The sequence below is a fragment of the Heterocephalus glaber genome, unplaced genomic scaffold, assembly GCF_053883595.1.
Source record: "Heterocephalus glaber isolate CG9 unplaced genomic scaffold, H.glaber_assembly_v1.0 deba00001442, whole genome shotgun sequence".
NCBI classification, from domain to species: domain Eukaryota; kingdom Metazoa; phylum Chordata; class Mammalia; order Rodentia; family Bathyergidae; genus Heterocephalus; species Heterocephalus glaber.
Genome location: NW_028258296.1, coordinates 57,452,354 through 57,468,939, shown reverse-complemented (window position 1 = coordinate 57,468,939; position 16,586 = coordinate 57,452,354). Strand labels below are relative to the sequence as shown.

Genomic DNA, 16,586 nt, shown 5'->3' with positions numbered 1-16,586 from the left:
TTTCTTCTTGCATTTAAAGGATGGAAGCTACACAGAAAAGCCAATGTCCTAAGTGACACAAAAAATTCAACAAGGTCTTATAAAATTAAAGAGCCTGAGTTTGATATTATATAAATGTCTGGAAGTGAGTAGTTCTGACAACAGACACCCTCCTGACTGCAATTCCATAAAATCCAGCCAGTGCAAAGTCAGTATCTCAGGCCCAGAGTTTCATAGCCCTGGGGTGGAGGGAGCTCATCAGTGGGGCTACAAACTGAGTGTGTCACGTCACTCTTCTACGGCCCTTGGGAAGGTCTGAGACTATGGCCAATAGCGGCCCTAACAGGGCCCTCCCTGAGCTCAGGGGAGGTGAGTTCCCAGAGCGAGGGCAGACTGGGCAGGAGTTTCATAGCCTTCCCTGTAAACCTCTTTTTGGCCACTTTCCAGCACTGGAAAAACAGCCTGGGGATTTGGGTTTTATATCCACTTCTACCTCACAAACAAGTTTACTATCTAGGTTTTTTTGAGACAGGGTCTCACTATGTAGTTCCCGCTGGACTTGAACTCACTATGGACTTGAACTGTGTAGCCCAGGCAGTGATCCTGCCTCAGCCTCCTGAGCTTCTGAGGTTTTTTTTTTTTGGTACCAGGAATCGAACTCAGGGCCTTGAGCTTGCCAGGCAGGTGCCATGTCACTGAGCCATATCCCTGGCTCTAAATTCAACTTTTTCTTTTTTCCTTGACCTCATGTATGCTAAGCACCCACACTCACTCTACAACTGAGCACAGCCTCATCTCTTTCTTTTTGGTGGTACTAGGTGTTGAGCCCAGGGGTGCTTTACCACTGAGCTACATCCTCAGTCTTTTTTATTTTGAAACACGGTCTCCCTAAGTTGCACAAGCTGGCCGTTAATTTCCAATCCTCCTGCCTCAGCCTCCCTAGCAGTTGGGATTACAGGTATGTACAACCATGCCCAGCTATTTTTGTTTCGTAAATTGGCACCAGAGCTACAGACACATAATGAACACAAATTTGTAAAGGAGCATTAAATTTCTCTTCAATGAAATTAACTCAGGATAGCTGGGAGTGCTGCTCATTTGGAAGTAGAATATTCTGTCCCGTTCTCTTCCCCAAAGCCCACTTCTAAGCTCCCTCCTGATTAGTTTCGTAAATTTAAGGCAAATTTTCAGGTCACTTGATGCTATAATTATTAGACGCCTGGTATATATGTATTAGGAATATTATCTCAAAAAGCTTTAATAAAAAGTCAGTTATTTAAAAAACAATCAACCCACAGTATCAACACTCTATATGCTTAAAGCAGTGATGTGAACTGAGAAATTTGGTCTTTACTTTTTGGTCCCTTAGAAAAACTATTCATTAAATATGACTTTGAACTTTCCAGTTGCATACAGAGCCTTCCTGGGCCCAAGCACTGTTCCCTGGTATAGTAGTTTGGTGTTTTTGTTTTCAGTGCTGAGGGTCCTACCCAGGCCTTGTACCCGAAAGGCAAGTATCTACCACTGAGCTTCACCTCCCGCCTACAGTTTTCTTCTCAAAGACACTCAGTTTTTATAGTATTTACCCTCTGCATTATTTTCTCCTCCTTTTGTGGTAGTAAGGTTCGAACCTAGGTCCTTGTACACACTAGCCAAGCACTCTGCAACTGAGCTACACCCCAGCCCTTTTCTGGGACAGGGACTCACTAAGTTGTGCAGGCTGGCCTCAAACTTTCAATCCTCTTTCCTCAGCCTCACAAGTAGCTGAGATTACAGGTATGTGCCAACAAGCCCAGCTGTATTTTCTTCTTAAAAGAGGAAGATGAACAGAATGCAAGTTGTGGATCTTGCATGTTAGGAAGAAACAGTTTCCAGAGAAACTCCAGCATGAGGCTCTATGGTACCTCCTGACCTAGTCACTTCTGCTTCTCCCTCTTCCTCCTCTCTTTCTGTGATTACTACAGCATCTACCTCAGCTATCTCTTCAACCATGGCGAAATCAACTCCATTGGGCTGTTGTCGGGCCATGGCCTCCAGCCTAAGGCGGTACTGTTCTGCTTCCTGCTCTTTCTTTAGGAGCTGGTGCCGGTATTCCTGGGCTCTTCGATTGGCCTCCTGGAGTTGCTGCTGTAGTAACTCTCTTTCACTGCCCTCCTGAAAAGTAAACCATGTCATCACTGGGTAAGAATTCCTGATCTCAGATCATCCAGAAAATAAAAAGGATGAAGAAGGCCTTAATACTTATGGGGTTTTTTTGGGTTTTTTTTTTGGTACTGGGGGTCGAACTCGGGACCTTGTGCTTGCGAGGCAGGCGCTGGAACCACTGAGCTAAATAATCCCCGGCCCTAATACTTATGGTTTTTGATTCTTGCCTTTTTCTTCGCTCTTAATGCTAAAAATAATATTACCTTACTTTCCTCCACACTATTTGTCATCGCTTCCATCCTTGGTTTCTTTGTCAATGGTAACTTCTCTGCTTCTTTCTCTTCCTCCTCAATCATAGTTTCCTCTGCAACCTGACCAGCAGGTACACTTAGAACTACAAGCCAAAGGACACCAGTTAGAGGTGATGGGTACACAGTAAAACAAAGAGGTTTTGCTTGCTTCTAACTAGAAAATAAAGTGAAATATATTCTGACACAGTTTTTTGTGTGTGTGTGTGTGTGGTACCGGGGCTTGAACTCAGGACCTTTCACTTTCGAGGCAGGCACGGTGCCCCTGAGCTAAATGCCCGGCTGATATACTGTTTTTCATATTCTTTGAATTTCAGAATCAAAGGTAAGGTAAGCAATTCCCTGAAGAGAGAAACAAAGGATTAAAGAGGCACTTAGAAGGGCTCAGAGAAGAAGGGTACAGATTTCAGGCTCAGAATCGTGAAGATAAATCCAAGGCCTGAGGCGCTAATAGAAAGATATCTGGGCCGGGGATTTAGCACAGTGGTTCTGGTGCCTGCCTCGAAAGCGCAAGGTCCCAAGTTCGATCTCTGGTACCAAAAGAAAAAAAAACAGAAAGATATCTGACACCAGGTCAGCAGCTATGACCATTTAGCTTACTAATTCTGCAAAAATAACCTGCCTAAAGAAGTCAAAAGACCTAAAGCTATACCATTGGTAAAGCTCAAAGGTAGAGCACATGCTTACTATGCACAAGGCCCTGGTGCAATCGTCAGTAACAAACAAACAGGAAAGGAGGGCCGGGGATTTAGCTCAGTGGTTTCACCACCTGCTGCGCAAGCGCAAGGACCTGAGTTCGATCCCCGGTACCAAAAAAAAAAAAACAACAAAAAACAAACAGGAAAGGAAGGAAAGATGAAGGAAGGAGAGGCAGAAGACTTCATATAAGATTAAGAAACCTCTAATGAAAGGGATTAGCCATTAACAATACCAAAAAGAGTTCTCTTCTCATAGAAGTGAGAGGGTCAACACAACACAACACAACACATACTGCACACCTACTGGAATGCCAAAAAATCAAAAACAATTTTTTTTCTGGTACTGGGAATTGAACTCAGGACCTTTTGCTTGCCAGGCCACTGAGCCACATCCCCAGCCCTGGAATTCCCCCCCCAAATTTTTTTAAATAATAATACTTCATCCTGGAGAAGATGTAGAAAAAGCTGGATTATTCATAAATTGCTAAGTAGGAATGTAATATGGCATAGCCACCCTAGAAAGTAGTTCAGTAGTTTATCTTTTTTTTTGTGTGTGTGGTACTGAGGATTGAACTCAGGACCTTCACAGTGAACAGCATCCCAAATTCTTTTTATGTTTTAAGATAGGGTTTCACTAAATTCCTTAGGCTGGGTTTGAATTTGCAATTCTCCTGCCTCAGATTCCCAAAGCAATGGGATTATGGGCATGCATCACCATGCTTGGTTGATAGTTACGCAGCTTCTTACAACTAAACATGCACTTACCGTACAACCCAGCAATTACATACCTGGGTATATATCCCATAAAAACCTGTACATGATTGCTCATAACAGCCTTATTCTCAGTCGAAAACTGGAAAGTATTCAAATGTCATCAGTGGGTAAATAGTTAAACAAACTGTAGTATATACACCCATGGAATAGTATTCAGCAATAAAAAGGAATAAATTTTTCTTTTTGTTTTTTTGAGACAGGATCTTCCTACATATTCCAGGATGGCCTTGAATTCACTGTGTAACACAAGCTAGCCTTGAAGTCCCAGGGAGTCACCTGTGTCAGCCTCCCAAGTACTAGGATTACAAGTGTGTGCTACTACGCCTGGCAAAAAAGGAAAAAGGAAAAAACTATTGGTATGAAGAACAACTTGGATGAATTTTAAGGGAATTATGCTGAGTGAAAAGGTCAATCTCAAAGCTGGGCATGATAGTGCATGCCTGTAAGCCCGGAACTCAGAAGGCTGAGAGTTCAAGACCAGCCTGGGCTACATAGCAAGACTGTCTTTTTTTTTTTTTTAAAAAAGCCAATCTCAAAGGTTTAAATACTGAGCTAGGTAGCTCAGTTAGTGGACTGCTTACCTAAGCATACCTGAGGCCTGGGTGCCACTCCCAGCACCACCAAAAAAACCAACCAAACAAAAAATATAAAGTTACATACGATATGATTTTTTTTTTGAGACAGGGTCTCTGTAGTTCAGGGTAGCCTTGAACTCATAGCGATCCTCCTGCCTTAGCCTCCTGAGTGCTGGGATTACAGGTGGGCATCACCACACTCATCCTCTTTTTCTTTTTCAGGGTTTATTTGCTCATCTCGCATCCGGGATTTTCTCATTCCTACTATTTGTCCTAATGGCATCTTCTAATGAGCAGCTGTCTCCCAGGGAATCACTCACCTTGCTGTCCGTCCTGCACAGTTACGATAAGTGGCTGGCCCAGGCCTGCAGCAGGGATGGCGGCTTGGATGTTACCCAGAGGGACCCCATCAGTCACTATGGTGATGACTCTCTGGCCTCCACTCCCCACTGCTTGCTGGATTGATGAGTCAATAGAATCGCCCTCTGTGATTTCCTCTGGATTGGCTAGAGATAATGAAAGTAAATTTAATATTTCAGCTCTTTAAAAAGTAGGAGGACAGCGGCTTCATCCTCTAAATTGAGGCTATTCAAGGAGAGGAAAAACTGAAAATAAAAAATATTCAACAGTTTACAAAAGCTTTTGTGAACACTGCTAAGTCAAGGGAGAAAACAAAATAGGGAATAAATTACAACAATATTTTCTAAAATGTCTTCACTGAGATGTTAATAGCTTTTCATGAAGATGGGTTCCACATATAAGGATGTTTACAAAAGGCAAGTCTAAATATGCTTACACTTCATTTTGCTTTGTAGGAAGCACCAGAAGTTTCAATAAGCTAATGAGCACTGCGAGTCTCCTGCAGTATATAGGATATCTTGAGTTTCCCCAATTATTTGATCTTCAACCCCCTCTTTTAGTGGTATCAGAGATTGAACTCAGGGCCTTGGCAATGAGCTATGTCCTCAGCCATTTTTTATTTTGAGACAGGGGGTCTCCTAAATCATTAAATTGTCCTGGCTGGGTTTGAATTTATGATCTTCTCACCTCAGCCTCCCAGATGGCTGAGATTATAGGTGTGCATCAAAATGCTCATCTTAGAACCTTTTTTAGGAAGAAGCTTTTTTTCCCTTTTTTTAGCAAAACCTCTATTGGTACATTTTAGATATACATAATAGTAACATTCATCATAGGGAATTTGTACCAGAACATGATATATCTTGCTTCTTCTTTTCTTCCCCATTACCCCCTCCCTTAAGTACAAAAGCTTTGTTTCCATTTTTTCCTTTGATTTTCTCTTTTTTCTCTTGTCCCTTCCTTCCTTTCTCCCTCCTCCCACCCTTGTTCCCCTTCTCATTTGAACACTTTCTTCCTATTTCAATGTCTGTTGTACATTTTAGTCCTTATTTCCACTTTTGGTTTCTCACGCCGGAGAAACAATGCAGTATTTAAACGTGTGTTCGATTTATGGCACTTAAAGAGTATGGTCTCAAGGTGCATCCATTTAGCTAGAATGTCGTAAGCTTATCCTTCTTTATGGCAGAGTAGTACTTAGGGAGAATCTTAAAAGCCTAAAAAATCTGAAATTTAGAAAAAAAATAAATTAGAATAGATCATTTCTTTTAAAAAAATGGAGACATTTATTTATTTATTTTTGGTACCGGGGATCTAACTCAGGACCTTGCACTTTTGAGGCAGGTGCTGGAACCACTGAGCTAAATCCCCAGCCCTAGAGACATTTAACAGTGAATTAACAAAATAACATGTCGATTGGTCAAGTCATTGACATTTGACAGACAATTGTGGTAGGTGACCCTTCCCACTGACAACAATAATAGTAGTAGAGCTAATAATTACTGCCTATTTACTGTATTCCAGGTACCTGTCGAAGGCTTTTATGTGTGTTATATTGAAAGAAGATATTCAGTTTGATTAGTCAATACCTCAATAAACCAAGCACTATTAGAGGAAACAATTCCCATCATTATGGAATTTCTCTCCCTAAAGAGGTGCAGGTAGGGGCTAGGGATTTAGCTCAGTGGTTCTGCCACCTGCTTCACAAGCACAAGGTCCTGAGTTCGATCCCTGGTACCAAAAAAAAAAGAGGTGCAGGTAGAACTTTACAATAAGAACTGGGGTATGGACCATGCATCTGAGATGCACTGAGGAAGTTCACTGGAAATAAGCATCCACATCTCTTAAAATCAAAGAACAGTTAAATATAATGGCTGAAAGGCCTTCCAGATACTGTAATCCAACTATCAGGCCAAAGACGAAGACACTAAAGACCTGGAGAAGTTACATGATTTGTCCCAGATCAAAGAGCAAACTAAAAGAACAGCAAAGAGAAGTTTAATGTACTGCTTTTCTCTGCCATGCCACTCACTCACACGTGTCTGTGTAGACACTTCTATGATTACTGCTAGTCAGAAAAACAGGACTGGAATTGGAGAAATGTTCTCATCACCCAAACGTCAAAGGCAGAAAAAAAGTGGAGCAATGTGATTTTGTTTGGAAATTGGAGCAACTGTAGTGGGTTCCAAAAAGATTTCTAGACATCTACTGAGGCCCACCTACGACTGTGTGCCCTACCTATGTGAAGCCTAGGCTTTCCTTCACTACCCGTGGCTAAGAGCCTTGAAAACTTAAGTATCAGAAGACCCTTACATAACTTACACCTGCCATCTCCACTGGAAATGGCAAAATAACACCTTCAGTGAAAATAAAAGCAAGGCCACACTTAAATACACAGGTGCTGACAGTGTGGGAGGCGGCTGTTCTGTGAATTTTTTTGGTACCGGGGATCGAACTCCGGACCTTGCGCTTTCGAAGCAGGTGGCAGCACCACTGAGCTAAATCCCCAGCCCTGTTCTGTGTATTTTGATAATACAATACAAGATACCTAGGCTGGGACCTGGGATTTAACTAGTGGTTCCGACGCCTGCCTCGCAAGCTCAAGGACCTGAGTTCGATCCCCCGTACCCCCCCCAAAAAAAACCAACTTAAGATACCTAGGCTGCTACTCTGAATCATTCTAGGATTGCATGAGTCAAAACATAGCAGAGCACCTAAAAAAATCCACTAATGTAGGACTAAACATTTCAGCCTGAAGCAACTGTAATCAGAGCAAACAAGCTTCAAACTGTAAAAATACAAAGGAATAACTCAGTCATTTTCTCAGTTGTATTATTCAGCTGCCTGATAATATTTCTTGGTTATTTTTGTTTGTGATATTCATTGACTCCATGTCCTCTTCTTAGCTGTCCCTACTTAACTACACTTCTGTAATATTTTATGCAAATTAAATCTGCTGGAGGCTTTAAAAACAAAGAAAAAGTGGTAATTTACCCAGCAGACCTCCCTTACCTACCTGGGGCTCTGTGTGAGCTGGAGAAGGGGGCAGACACCTCAACAAGGGCAGCAAGGGTGGCCAGCACTGAGGTGGTAGAATTTGAGAACTGTACTGCTGAGGCATGGGGGTCTCCTATTTCAGTAAAAAAGGTAAATGAGGCCCAGTGGAGAGAATAAATTGAGGTAAACTGAAAATGGCTTGCTAAATAAAACTTCCAGCTTTTCACTCTAATCCCCTTAATCTTGTTCTCTAATCCAAACAGATATAAGCCAATTATCATGATGTTAAGGCTCCGAAGGTTTAAATATATTTTCCTCTAGAGTGGATTAAATTAATGTGATGGGCAAGGGGCTAAGACATTCCCCTCCCCCATCACTCTCTGGCACTGCAATGTCAGTGGCTGACAGACCCGTCTCGCCCACCCCTCAGCTGGCGCCCAGAGCTGCACCTAGAGCTGCCCAAACTAATCAGTGCCAGGCAACAGGCTCCTTTGCTCCACCATGCCAGAAAGGTGAGAACAGGCCTGACCTCTAGTTCAGGGTCACTTAAGTACCTGAAGTTTCAGATATCAAATGTCAAACACTGATACAATGGACTAACGAGAGAACCAGTAATTATCTACTTCAATTATGACAGAAGGGTTTTTGAGACAGGGTCTTGCTATATAGTCCATGCTGGACTTGAACTCGCTGTGTAGAACTCCTGTTCCTCCTGCCTTGGCCTCTCAATGCTGAGATTATAAGAATATACCACTCCACCTGGCCCAAACTCTTCAGACCAGGATGTAGAAGGATGTGTTATGGTAGGGTAGGTGATCTCATTGAGTTAGGAAAACTACAACTTGAAAAATTAAGTAACCTGCACAAGGTCATACAGCTGGTAAGCGTCTAAGCCCAGATTAGAACCTAATTCATCTGATTCCAAAGTCCATGTTCTCTATGAACCAATACAAAGGTACATATGAAATGTACTTTAAGACTGTGCTGAAACAGGAAATTCATCTCTGTAGGTTTGTTTTATCCTGATTAATGTTTAAATTAGTCTGCCCTCCCAAATCCCCGCAATTTGATGGTGGCACTGATGATGACTAATATTCTTAGTCACAAACGGACAATTTGAAAGCAAACTTTACAGTATAGATTTTGGCATCAAAAGTACACACTAAAGCCAGGTGTGGTGGCGGCACATGTCTGTAATCCCAGCAACCTGGGAGGCTGAGGCAGGAAGAGCACAATTTCAAGCCCAGCCTGGGAAATTTAGAAACTTAGACTCTGTCTCAAAAAAAAAAAAAAAAAAGCTGGGAATGTACCTCAGTATGAAGGCTATGGGTTCAATTCCCAGTTAAAAATAAAAACAAGAGAGCCGGGGATTTAGCTCAGTGGTTCTGCTGCCTGCCTCGCAAGCACAAGGTCCCCATCCCCAGTACCAAAAAAATGAAAAAAAATAAAAAATAAAACATAAAAATAAAAACAAGAAAAAAAAGAAAATAAACAAATGAACACAATGGATCATGGAAAATAAGCCCATCATTCCAGAAAAAAAAAATCTTTTAGCCCAACTGAATAACACACAAAGTGAATCTGCCTTACAACTTTTCTCCTTCCTTTAACCTGTACTGACTTAGCATTTGTAGGCCAATCAGATAAAGGAGGACAGCGAGGCAGCGCTGTTCCATGAGGACAGTGATCAGGTGTTGGGTTCTAGTTGTAATTTTTTTTTTTTTTTTTTTTGGTACCAGGGATTGAACTCGGGTCCTTGCGCTTGCGAGGCAGGTGACGGAACCACTGAGCTTAAATCCCTGGCCCTCTAGTTGTAATGTTTAGCAATTTCAATTTTCAGCTGTTGACACAGAGAGAAAAGAAGAGCAGCTCTGCCAACCTCTCTGTGAGAAACAATGTTGGCTCAAGCACACAAAGCAAAAACTCCTGAATGTATTCAACTTTGATTACCGCTCCAGATGATCAGATCCGGACAATGTCAGTAGTGGGACTAATGACCAACTCTAGCTCTTTTCAGAGCTTTTTGAACAGGGAAATACTGGATTCTAAGAACTTTTACACTACAAAATCACTTGTGCTAGGGCTGGGTGTGTAGCTCAGTCATGCATGAGGCCTAGTACCACAGACAAAACAAAACACTGTTCTAATCAGTGCGATTTGAACCACTACAAATCCAAAAGACTGTGAATGTTCTGACTACAGTTGTACATATATTTAAGGTAAATTTCTGAATCATTTCCCTGAAAGCAAAATGATTTTAAAACTATTGATATCCTATAAAATGAAGGTCACTGTTGCCCCCTTGTGGACACAACAGGGTCAACCTTCTTTAAAGAAGTCATATTTTCATTTAATAACCATTATTGAAGCCCTGTTACAAAACATACTGAAACACAAAATCTCAAAGATCAACAACAGCCTCATAAAGTAGGTATTATTACATTCCAATTTTATTTTTTAATTTTTGGGACAGAGTCTCATTATATAGTCCAGGCTGGCCTTGAACTCACAGTGAGTCTCCTTTCTCAGCTTCCAAAGTGCTAGGATTACAGGCCTGCTCCACCCCACCCAGCTGTCATTTATTTTTAAATAAAAGTCAAAACAACAGGGCCAGGGATTTAGCTCAGTGGTTCTACCAGCTGCCTCCCAACCACAAGGTCCTGAGTTCAATCCCTGGTACCCTCCCCCACCAAAAAAAGAAAAAGTCAAAACTTAACAACAACAAAACAGGGCTGGGGATTTAGCTCAGTGGTTTCGTCACCTGCTGCGCAAGCCCCAAGGATCCGAGTTCCATCCCCAGTATCAAAACCAAAAACAACAACAACAACAAAAAACAAAAGAGCCAGGAGTGGTAGCAAATGCCTGTAATCCCAGTACTCTGGGAGGCTGAGGCAGGAGAAACCCTGTCTCTCAAAACTAAAAAAAAATTTTAGGGATTTAGCTCAATAGTTTTGCCACCTGCTGTGCAAGCTCAAGGACCCCAGTTCAATCCTCCGTACCAAAAAAATTTTTTGCTTGAAGGCTAGATGTACTGGTGCATGCCTGTAATCCCAGCACTTGGGAGGCTGAGACAGGAGGATCACCATGCATTCGAGGCCAGCCTTGGCTACACAGTGAATTCAAGGCTAGCCTGGACTATATAGCAAGATCCTATCTCAAAAAAAACAAAAAAAGGGGCCGGGAATTTAGCTCAGTGGTGCCCCGGCCTGCCTTGAAAGCGGAAGGTCCTGAGTTCAATCTCCAGTACCAAAACCAAAAACAGGGCCGAGGATTTAGCTCAGTGGTTTCGCCGCCTGCTACCCAAGTGCAAAGACCCGAGTTCGATCCCCAGTACCAAAAAAAAAAAAAAGTGAAAAAATGGGCCGGGGATTTAGCTCAGTGGTTCCGGTGCCTGCCTCGAAAGCACAAGGTCCCGAGTTCGATCCCCGGCAACCCCCAAAAAAACCCCAAAAAACAAAAAAACACACACGCGTGCGCAAGCACACACACACACACACACACACACACAAATTTTGTTTGGAACATGCAGATCTCAGCCGGGTGTGCTGGCACACACCTGTAATGGTGAGTTCAAGACAGCCTGAATTACATAGCAAGACCCTGTCTCAAAAGAAAAAAAAAAAAAACCTACTATAAATCTTTTGTTTGGGGAATTTTTTTTTATGCTCCTGAGGATTGAACCCAGAGCCTTGCACAAGTTGGTTTATCACTGAGTTTTACTTGCAGCCCTGTTTGGAGGATATTTTTCATAAAGGAGTGGATATTTGGCAGGGTTTCCATTCATCTCTATAAATACTGGTGGTCTGTTCATTTTTGACTCAAATATGAATGCAACATTATCAGAACATTACCTGAGGTTGTTTTGGTGCTGGCTGAAGAAACAAGGCTGGCGAGGCTAACCACCTCTCCGGAGGTGAAGATGAATGGAGCAGCCACTGTCATGGGGTTGGTCGCAGGGTTGGCTCTCTCAGGGCTGGCAGCAACCTGACTCTGCATTGCTTCCTGCAAATGAGGCAGGATGTTTCAAAGTCAGGATACTCACAAGCTCAGTGGTGTGGGCAGGGCACAGCCAGGCGCCCCTCCGCTTCCAGCAATGCTGTGTGGAGCAGAACTGGTTCTACACACGATGTCCCGGGCAGCTCAGAGTTCTCATTACTTCTGTTTTCCTGTTGGTTTTTTCCAACCCAGAGTAACAGAAATGTTAGGTCACTTTCCTACACTTGTTTCTTGTTGAGAGAAGCAAAGGTAGGTTATCTGCAAAAATTTCCCAGACAGTTCACTTCATTTTTCTAAATCGTGTTTTTTTTACTGGAAAAATGAGGGAACTCATCTGAATAGTCTAAAAAGTACTTTGTGGCACTCATTCTACGATCCATCAGCCTCAGTCCATATGGTAGCCAGAGCTCCCTGCAGAGAAACGTTCTCTGGAGGCTCGTCCAACCACTTGTTCCGCTCTGTGGCTGGGAAATTCCTAGGAGAACCCAACAGGCAAATAAGCGAGGACCAGACTCTAAAGTCTACTGCTTCCATATGCTGCACTTTGTGTCTAGGGATATCTGAAGATGCTTCATTTTGCAGTATTTTATTTTATTTTATTTTTACTTTCAGAAGTTTTCTACAGGCTGGGGATTTATCTCAGTGGCACCGTGTCTGCCACGAAAGCACAAGGTCCTGAGTTCAATCCCTGGTACTGGGGAAAAAAATGTTTTCTACAAACATGATTTCTACTTTCAAAAGTCCAGTTATGGCTAGGCGTGATGGCATATACTTGTACCAGCACTCAGGAGGGTAAGGCAGGAGGATTGCTGCGAGTTTGAGGCCAGCCTGGGCTACATACAAAGGGAGACCCTGTCTCAAAAAAAGCCAAAAAAAACAAAAGTCCAGTTATGAAAGGGCTCTACACAAGAACTGAAAGTTGAAAAGGATAAGCAATCTCTGGGAATCATCTGTCAGGAAAAACAAACAAAAACCAGAAAGTACAGCAGAAGCAGCTATTTTTCACATATATATCACATATCCTGTTGACTAAGAACTTCAGTTGAAACATCCATTACTCTCTGGATCCCATTAAATTCCTTCTTTTCTTTTTAAAAATTCCTTCTTCTATTCCCCACTATCACTTCTTTAGTTGGAGGGGTCATTGGTGCTTACCTGGCCTAATAAAAGTCACCATGTGGTTATCAGCACTGTCTTCTCTCCTCAATCTGTACACCACACCCCAAACAATCATATTTTTTGAAGCAAATCTAATCATATCAACTATTTTGGGGGGTTTTTTTGGGGGGGGACAAGGTCTCTCTATGTAGTTCAGGCTGCCTTTGAACTCACAGCAATCTTCCTGCCTCAGCCTCCTAAGTGCTCAGATTACAGGCCTGCCCACCACACCCAGCAATATTTATCTTTCCTGAACATTTCATGTTCTTTCATAGCTCTGTCATTGCTTTGCTATTTTTTAGCCTAGCATATAATTTTCTCACTTTTCTGTCTACTTTGAAAATAGTTAAACCAGGTGTGGTGACACATGCTTGTAATCCCAGCACTGTAGCAGGCTGAGACAGAAGAGTTACCAAGTTTGAGTTCAGCCTGGGCAACTTAGTGACTTAGTGAGACCTTGTCTCAAAATAAAAAAACTTAACAAAAAAAACTTCAAAAAGGGTGGGGATGTAACTCAGTGCAAAGGCACTGCGTTCAATCCCCACACACACACACACACACACACACACACACACACACACACACACGCACACACACGGGAAAAAAAAAGAAACTAGGGCAGGGGATGTAGCTCAGTGGTGTTGCACCTGGCTGGTAAGGAGGAAATAAAAGGAATTAAAATGTGCTCTGTACACATACCAACTCCCCACAATAAATGTAATCATTATGTACTGCAAACTTGTACTAATAAAAATTTTAAAAACAGACCTGGGCGTGGTGGTGTGTGCCTGTAGTCCCAGCACTTGGGAGGCTGAGCCAGGAGGCTCAAACCACAAGTTTGAGGCCAGGCTGGGCTACATCATTAAATTGCTCAGGCTGGCCTTGAACTTGTGATCGTCCTGCTTCAGGCTTGCAGACTTCTGTGATTACAGGGGTATGCCACCATGACCAGCTGAGGAAAATTCAGTTTCAATTCAATTCCCACTAAAAAAAAAAAAAATTCTATTGAAGTTTACTCTGGCCAGTATAAAAAGAACTATACCTGGAGGATGACCAAAATCTCAGCGTTGTTTTTCTCCAGGGCTATGTCAAAGGCCGATTTATCAAACTTGCTAAAAGCGTGAACGTCAGCCCCGTACTTGATAAGCAACTCGACAACGTCCCGATGGTGGTGCTCTGTGGCCCAGTGCAAAGCTGTCATCTTCAGCATGTCCTTGGCATTCACATCTGCACCATTCTGTCAGAGAAAAGCACTTCAACAGAGAGCGGCGACAGCAGCACAGGTGCAAGATCCCATCACCAAAATGCACAGAATTTCCACAGCAATTCTACATACTTAAATTTAGATCACGTTTAAGAAACATCAAAAGGAAAAGAAACATTTCTGAAATTCTCCTGAATGCTGAAAGACATTATGTTTTCAAAGAGTGGGTCTTCTAAGGATATCTCTGGGAAACTGTAACAGATGGGAGAGGAAGGGGAAGGAACAGATTTTTGTTCCATTTGTTAACAGAGAGCTGAGTGTCTAAAAAATAGGCATAAGAACAGAACACCTGCAGAAAAAGAATTTTTTAAAAAATCAATTAAAAATCTGTTTAGTATTTTAAAAACTACAAAGCAAACTCCTCATAGCCATGTTGACTCTTTAAAGAGCTGCGACTCATCACTCCACACCAGGGCCACTGCCTCCCTCCCAACCCATTGCCTGAGACCACAGGGAGGTGGAAGTCTTTCCCATACAGCCCAGCCCGATCCGGCTTTACCCTAACAAGCAGCTCCACGATGTGCACGTGTCCGTCCGCAGCGGCCATGTGCAGAGGGGTCCTGTCCACTTTAGTGCGGGCATCCCTGCTGACACCCGCTCGAAGCAGCACTTCAGCAGTGGAGTAGTGCCCGTGCTGGGCTGCGAGGTGCAGTGGGGAGGTTCCAAGCTGTGGGGAGATAACACTCACTGGACAACTGCACATGCAGAGCCCTTAGCCCCTGCTGAAGAGACAGGAACAAGAAGTGACTCCTAGGAGCCTGTTCTGGGGGTGGGGGGATGGGGTGAACTGATTGGTAGATGGGACTGGAAATGATGTCATTTAAAAATTAATATACGGGGCCGGGGATTTAGCTCAGTGGTTCTGGCGCCTGCCTTGCAAGCTCAAGGTCCCAAGTTCGATCCCTGGTACCAAACAAAAAAGAAAAAAAGAAGGGCCAGAGATTTAGCTCAGTGGTTTCGCTCCCTGCCTCGCAAGCTCAAGGACCCGAGTTCGATCCCCAGTACCAAAAATAAATAAATAAAAATTAATTAATATACTAGGGCTGGGGATTTAGCTCAGTGGCTATGGTGCCTGCCTCGCAAGCGTAAGGACCCAAGTTTGATCCCCGGTACTGAAAAAAAAAATTAATATACTAGAGCCAGGTATGGTGGTATAGGCCTGTAATCCCAGCACTCTAAGAGGCGGAGGCAGGAGGATCCAATTTGAGCTCAGCCTGGGTAACTGAGTGAGACTCTGTCTCAGAATTTTAAAATAGGGTGGGAGTGTAGCTCAGTGCAAAGGCCTTGGGTTCAAAACCAGTAGACAGGGCCAGGGACTTAGCTCAGTGGTTTGGACACTCGCCTCAAAAATGCAAGGTTCTGAGTTTGATCCAGGGTAACAAAAAAAACATAACCAAAAACAAACAAAAACTAGTACAACAAAGAGACAAGGGGCTGGAGACTTAGTTAAGTCTAAGGTCCTAGGTTTAATCCCCAGTACTGCCAAAAAATACCCCTGAAAAACTAACTGGCAAATTATCAATTAAATAAGTATGAAGTATAATGCTCTTAAATCAGGTAGATTTATCAAGTAAGATTCCCTAAAGGACATAATTTTTTTTTTTTTTTTTTGGTACCAGGGATCGAACTCAGGTCCTTACGCTTGTACAGCAGGTGGCGAAACCACTGAGCTAAATCCCCAGCCCTAAAAGACATAATTTTAAATAGGGCTTTGAAGGTTTAAAAAAATGAATCAAAAAATAGCATTCTGAGAGCCAGGCGTGGGTGGCACACGCCTATAAATCCCAGTACTCGGGAGGCTGAGGCAGGAGGACTGCTTCGTTTGAAGGAAAAGGAAAAGGGCAGAGACTAGAAAGTTACATGTAGAACCTAAGGTACAAATCTGATTGATTTGAATAGACATTCTGTTTACTAATGCCACGGTAAAGCAGAGCAAAAATACCAATGAGATGGAGGCAGCAAGAACTTAGTAACAGCACGCTGACAGCAATACACAAGTCTGCATCACCTCGATCAATGAAAATCTTCCAAGTTACCTCCCAGCATCCACCCCGGACAGGGATCTGTTCCTTTCTGTGTATTGTGCTCTTTATTTTAAGCCTGTTTAGGTTATTCTTTGCTTTCCATATATTTAGCCTCTGCGCGTGACTGGATTTAATTCACATTGCTCTCTTCAGGTTTACTTATAGAAATGCTAATCTCATGGGGTTTGTTTGCTGCTTTTTTGTGAAGCATTAAGAACCTGTTGGGGGAGCCAGGGATTTAGCTCAGTGGTTCTGCTGCCTGCCTTGAAAGCACAAGGACCAGAGTTCGATCCCCAGTACAAAAAAAAAAAGAA

At 42.8% G+C, this 16,586-nt stretch overlaps 2 protein-coding genes and 1 pseudogene across 22 annotated transcripts in view; 2 read left to right on the top strand and 1 right to left on the bottom strand.

Annotated features, from left to right (window-relative positions):
- The window catches only part of Gabpb2 (GA binding protein transcription factor subunit beta 2), a 48,607-nt gene that overhangs the window by 18,953 nt on the left and 13,068 nt on the right, over positions 1-16,586 (bottom strand). For 7 of the 14 annotated variants that reach the window (XR_015451846.1, XR_015451848.1, XR_015451849.1 and 4 more), the window contains exons 3-9: positions 14,748-14,915; positions 14,027-14,221; positions 11,682-11,832; positions 7,850-7,963; positions 4,800-4,985; positions 2,388-2,518; positions 1,951-2,133 (exon numbers count right to left, since the gene is read on the bottom strand). Coding sequence is in view for 8 of the 14 variants with exons in the window: in XM_021265905.2 (XP_021121564.2) it covers positions 1,951-2,133; positions 2,388-2,518; positions 4,800-4,985; positions 7,850-7,963; positions 11,682-11,832; positions 14,027-14,221; positions 14,748-14,915 (1,128 nt within the window). In the remaining 6 variants the exon portion in view is untranslated. Of the gene's footprint in view, positions 2,134-2,387; positions 2,519-4,799; positions 4,986-7,849; positions 7,964-11,681; positions 11,833-14,026; positions 14,222-14,747; positions 14,916-16,586 lie in introns of all 14 variants that reach the window. The other 7 variants (XM_021265903.2, XM_004854027.4, XM_021265902.2 and 4 more) reach the window with 2 other exon arrangements.
- Positions 1-16,586, top strand: part of Sema6c (semaphorin 6C) — a 40,917-nt gene extending 24,331 nt beyond the window's left edge. For 6 of the 8 annotated variants that reach the window (XM_087212742.1, XM_087212746.1, XM_021265898.2 and 3 more), the window contains 2 exons: positions 1-4,260; positions 4,702-16,586. The exon at positions 1-4,260 is cut by the window's left edge. The gene's annotated coding sequence lies outside the window, so the exon portion shown is untranslated. The other 2 variants (XM_087212741.1, XM_021265896.2) reach the window with 2 other exon arrangements.
- Positions 223-430, top strand: LOC147827800 (Nuclear RNase P; annotated as a pseudogene).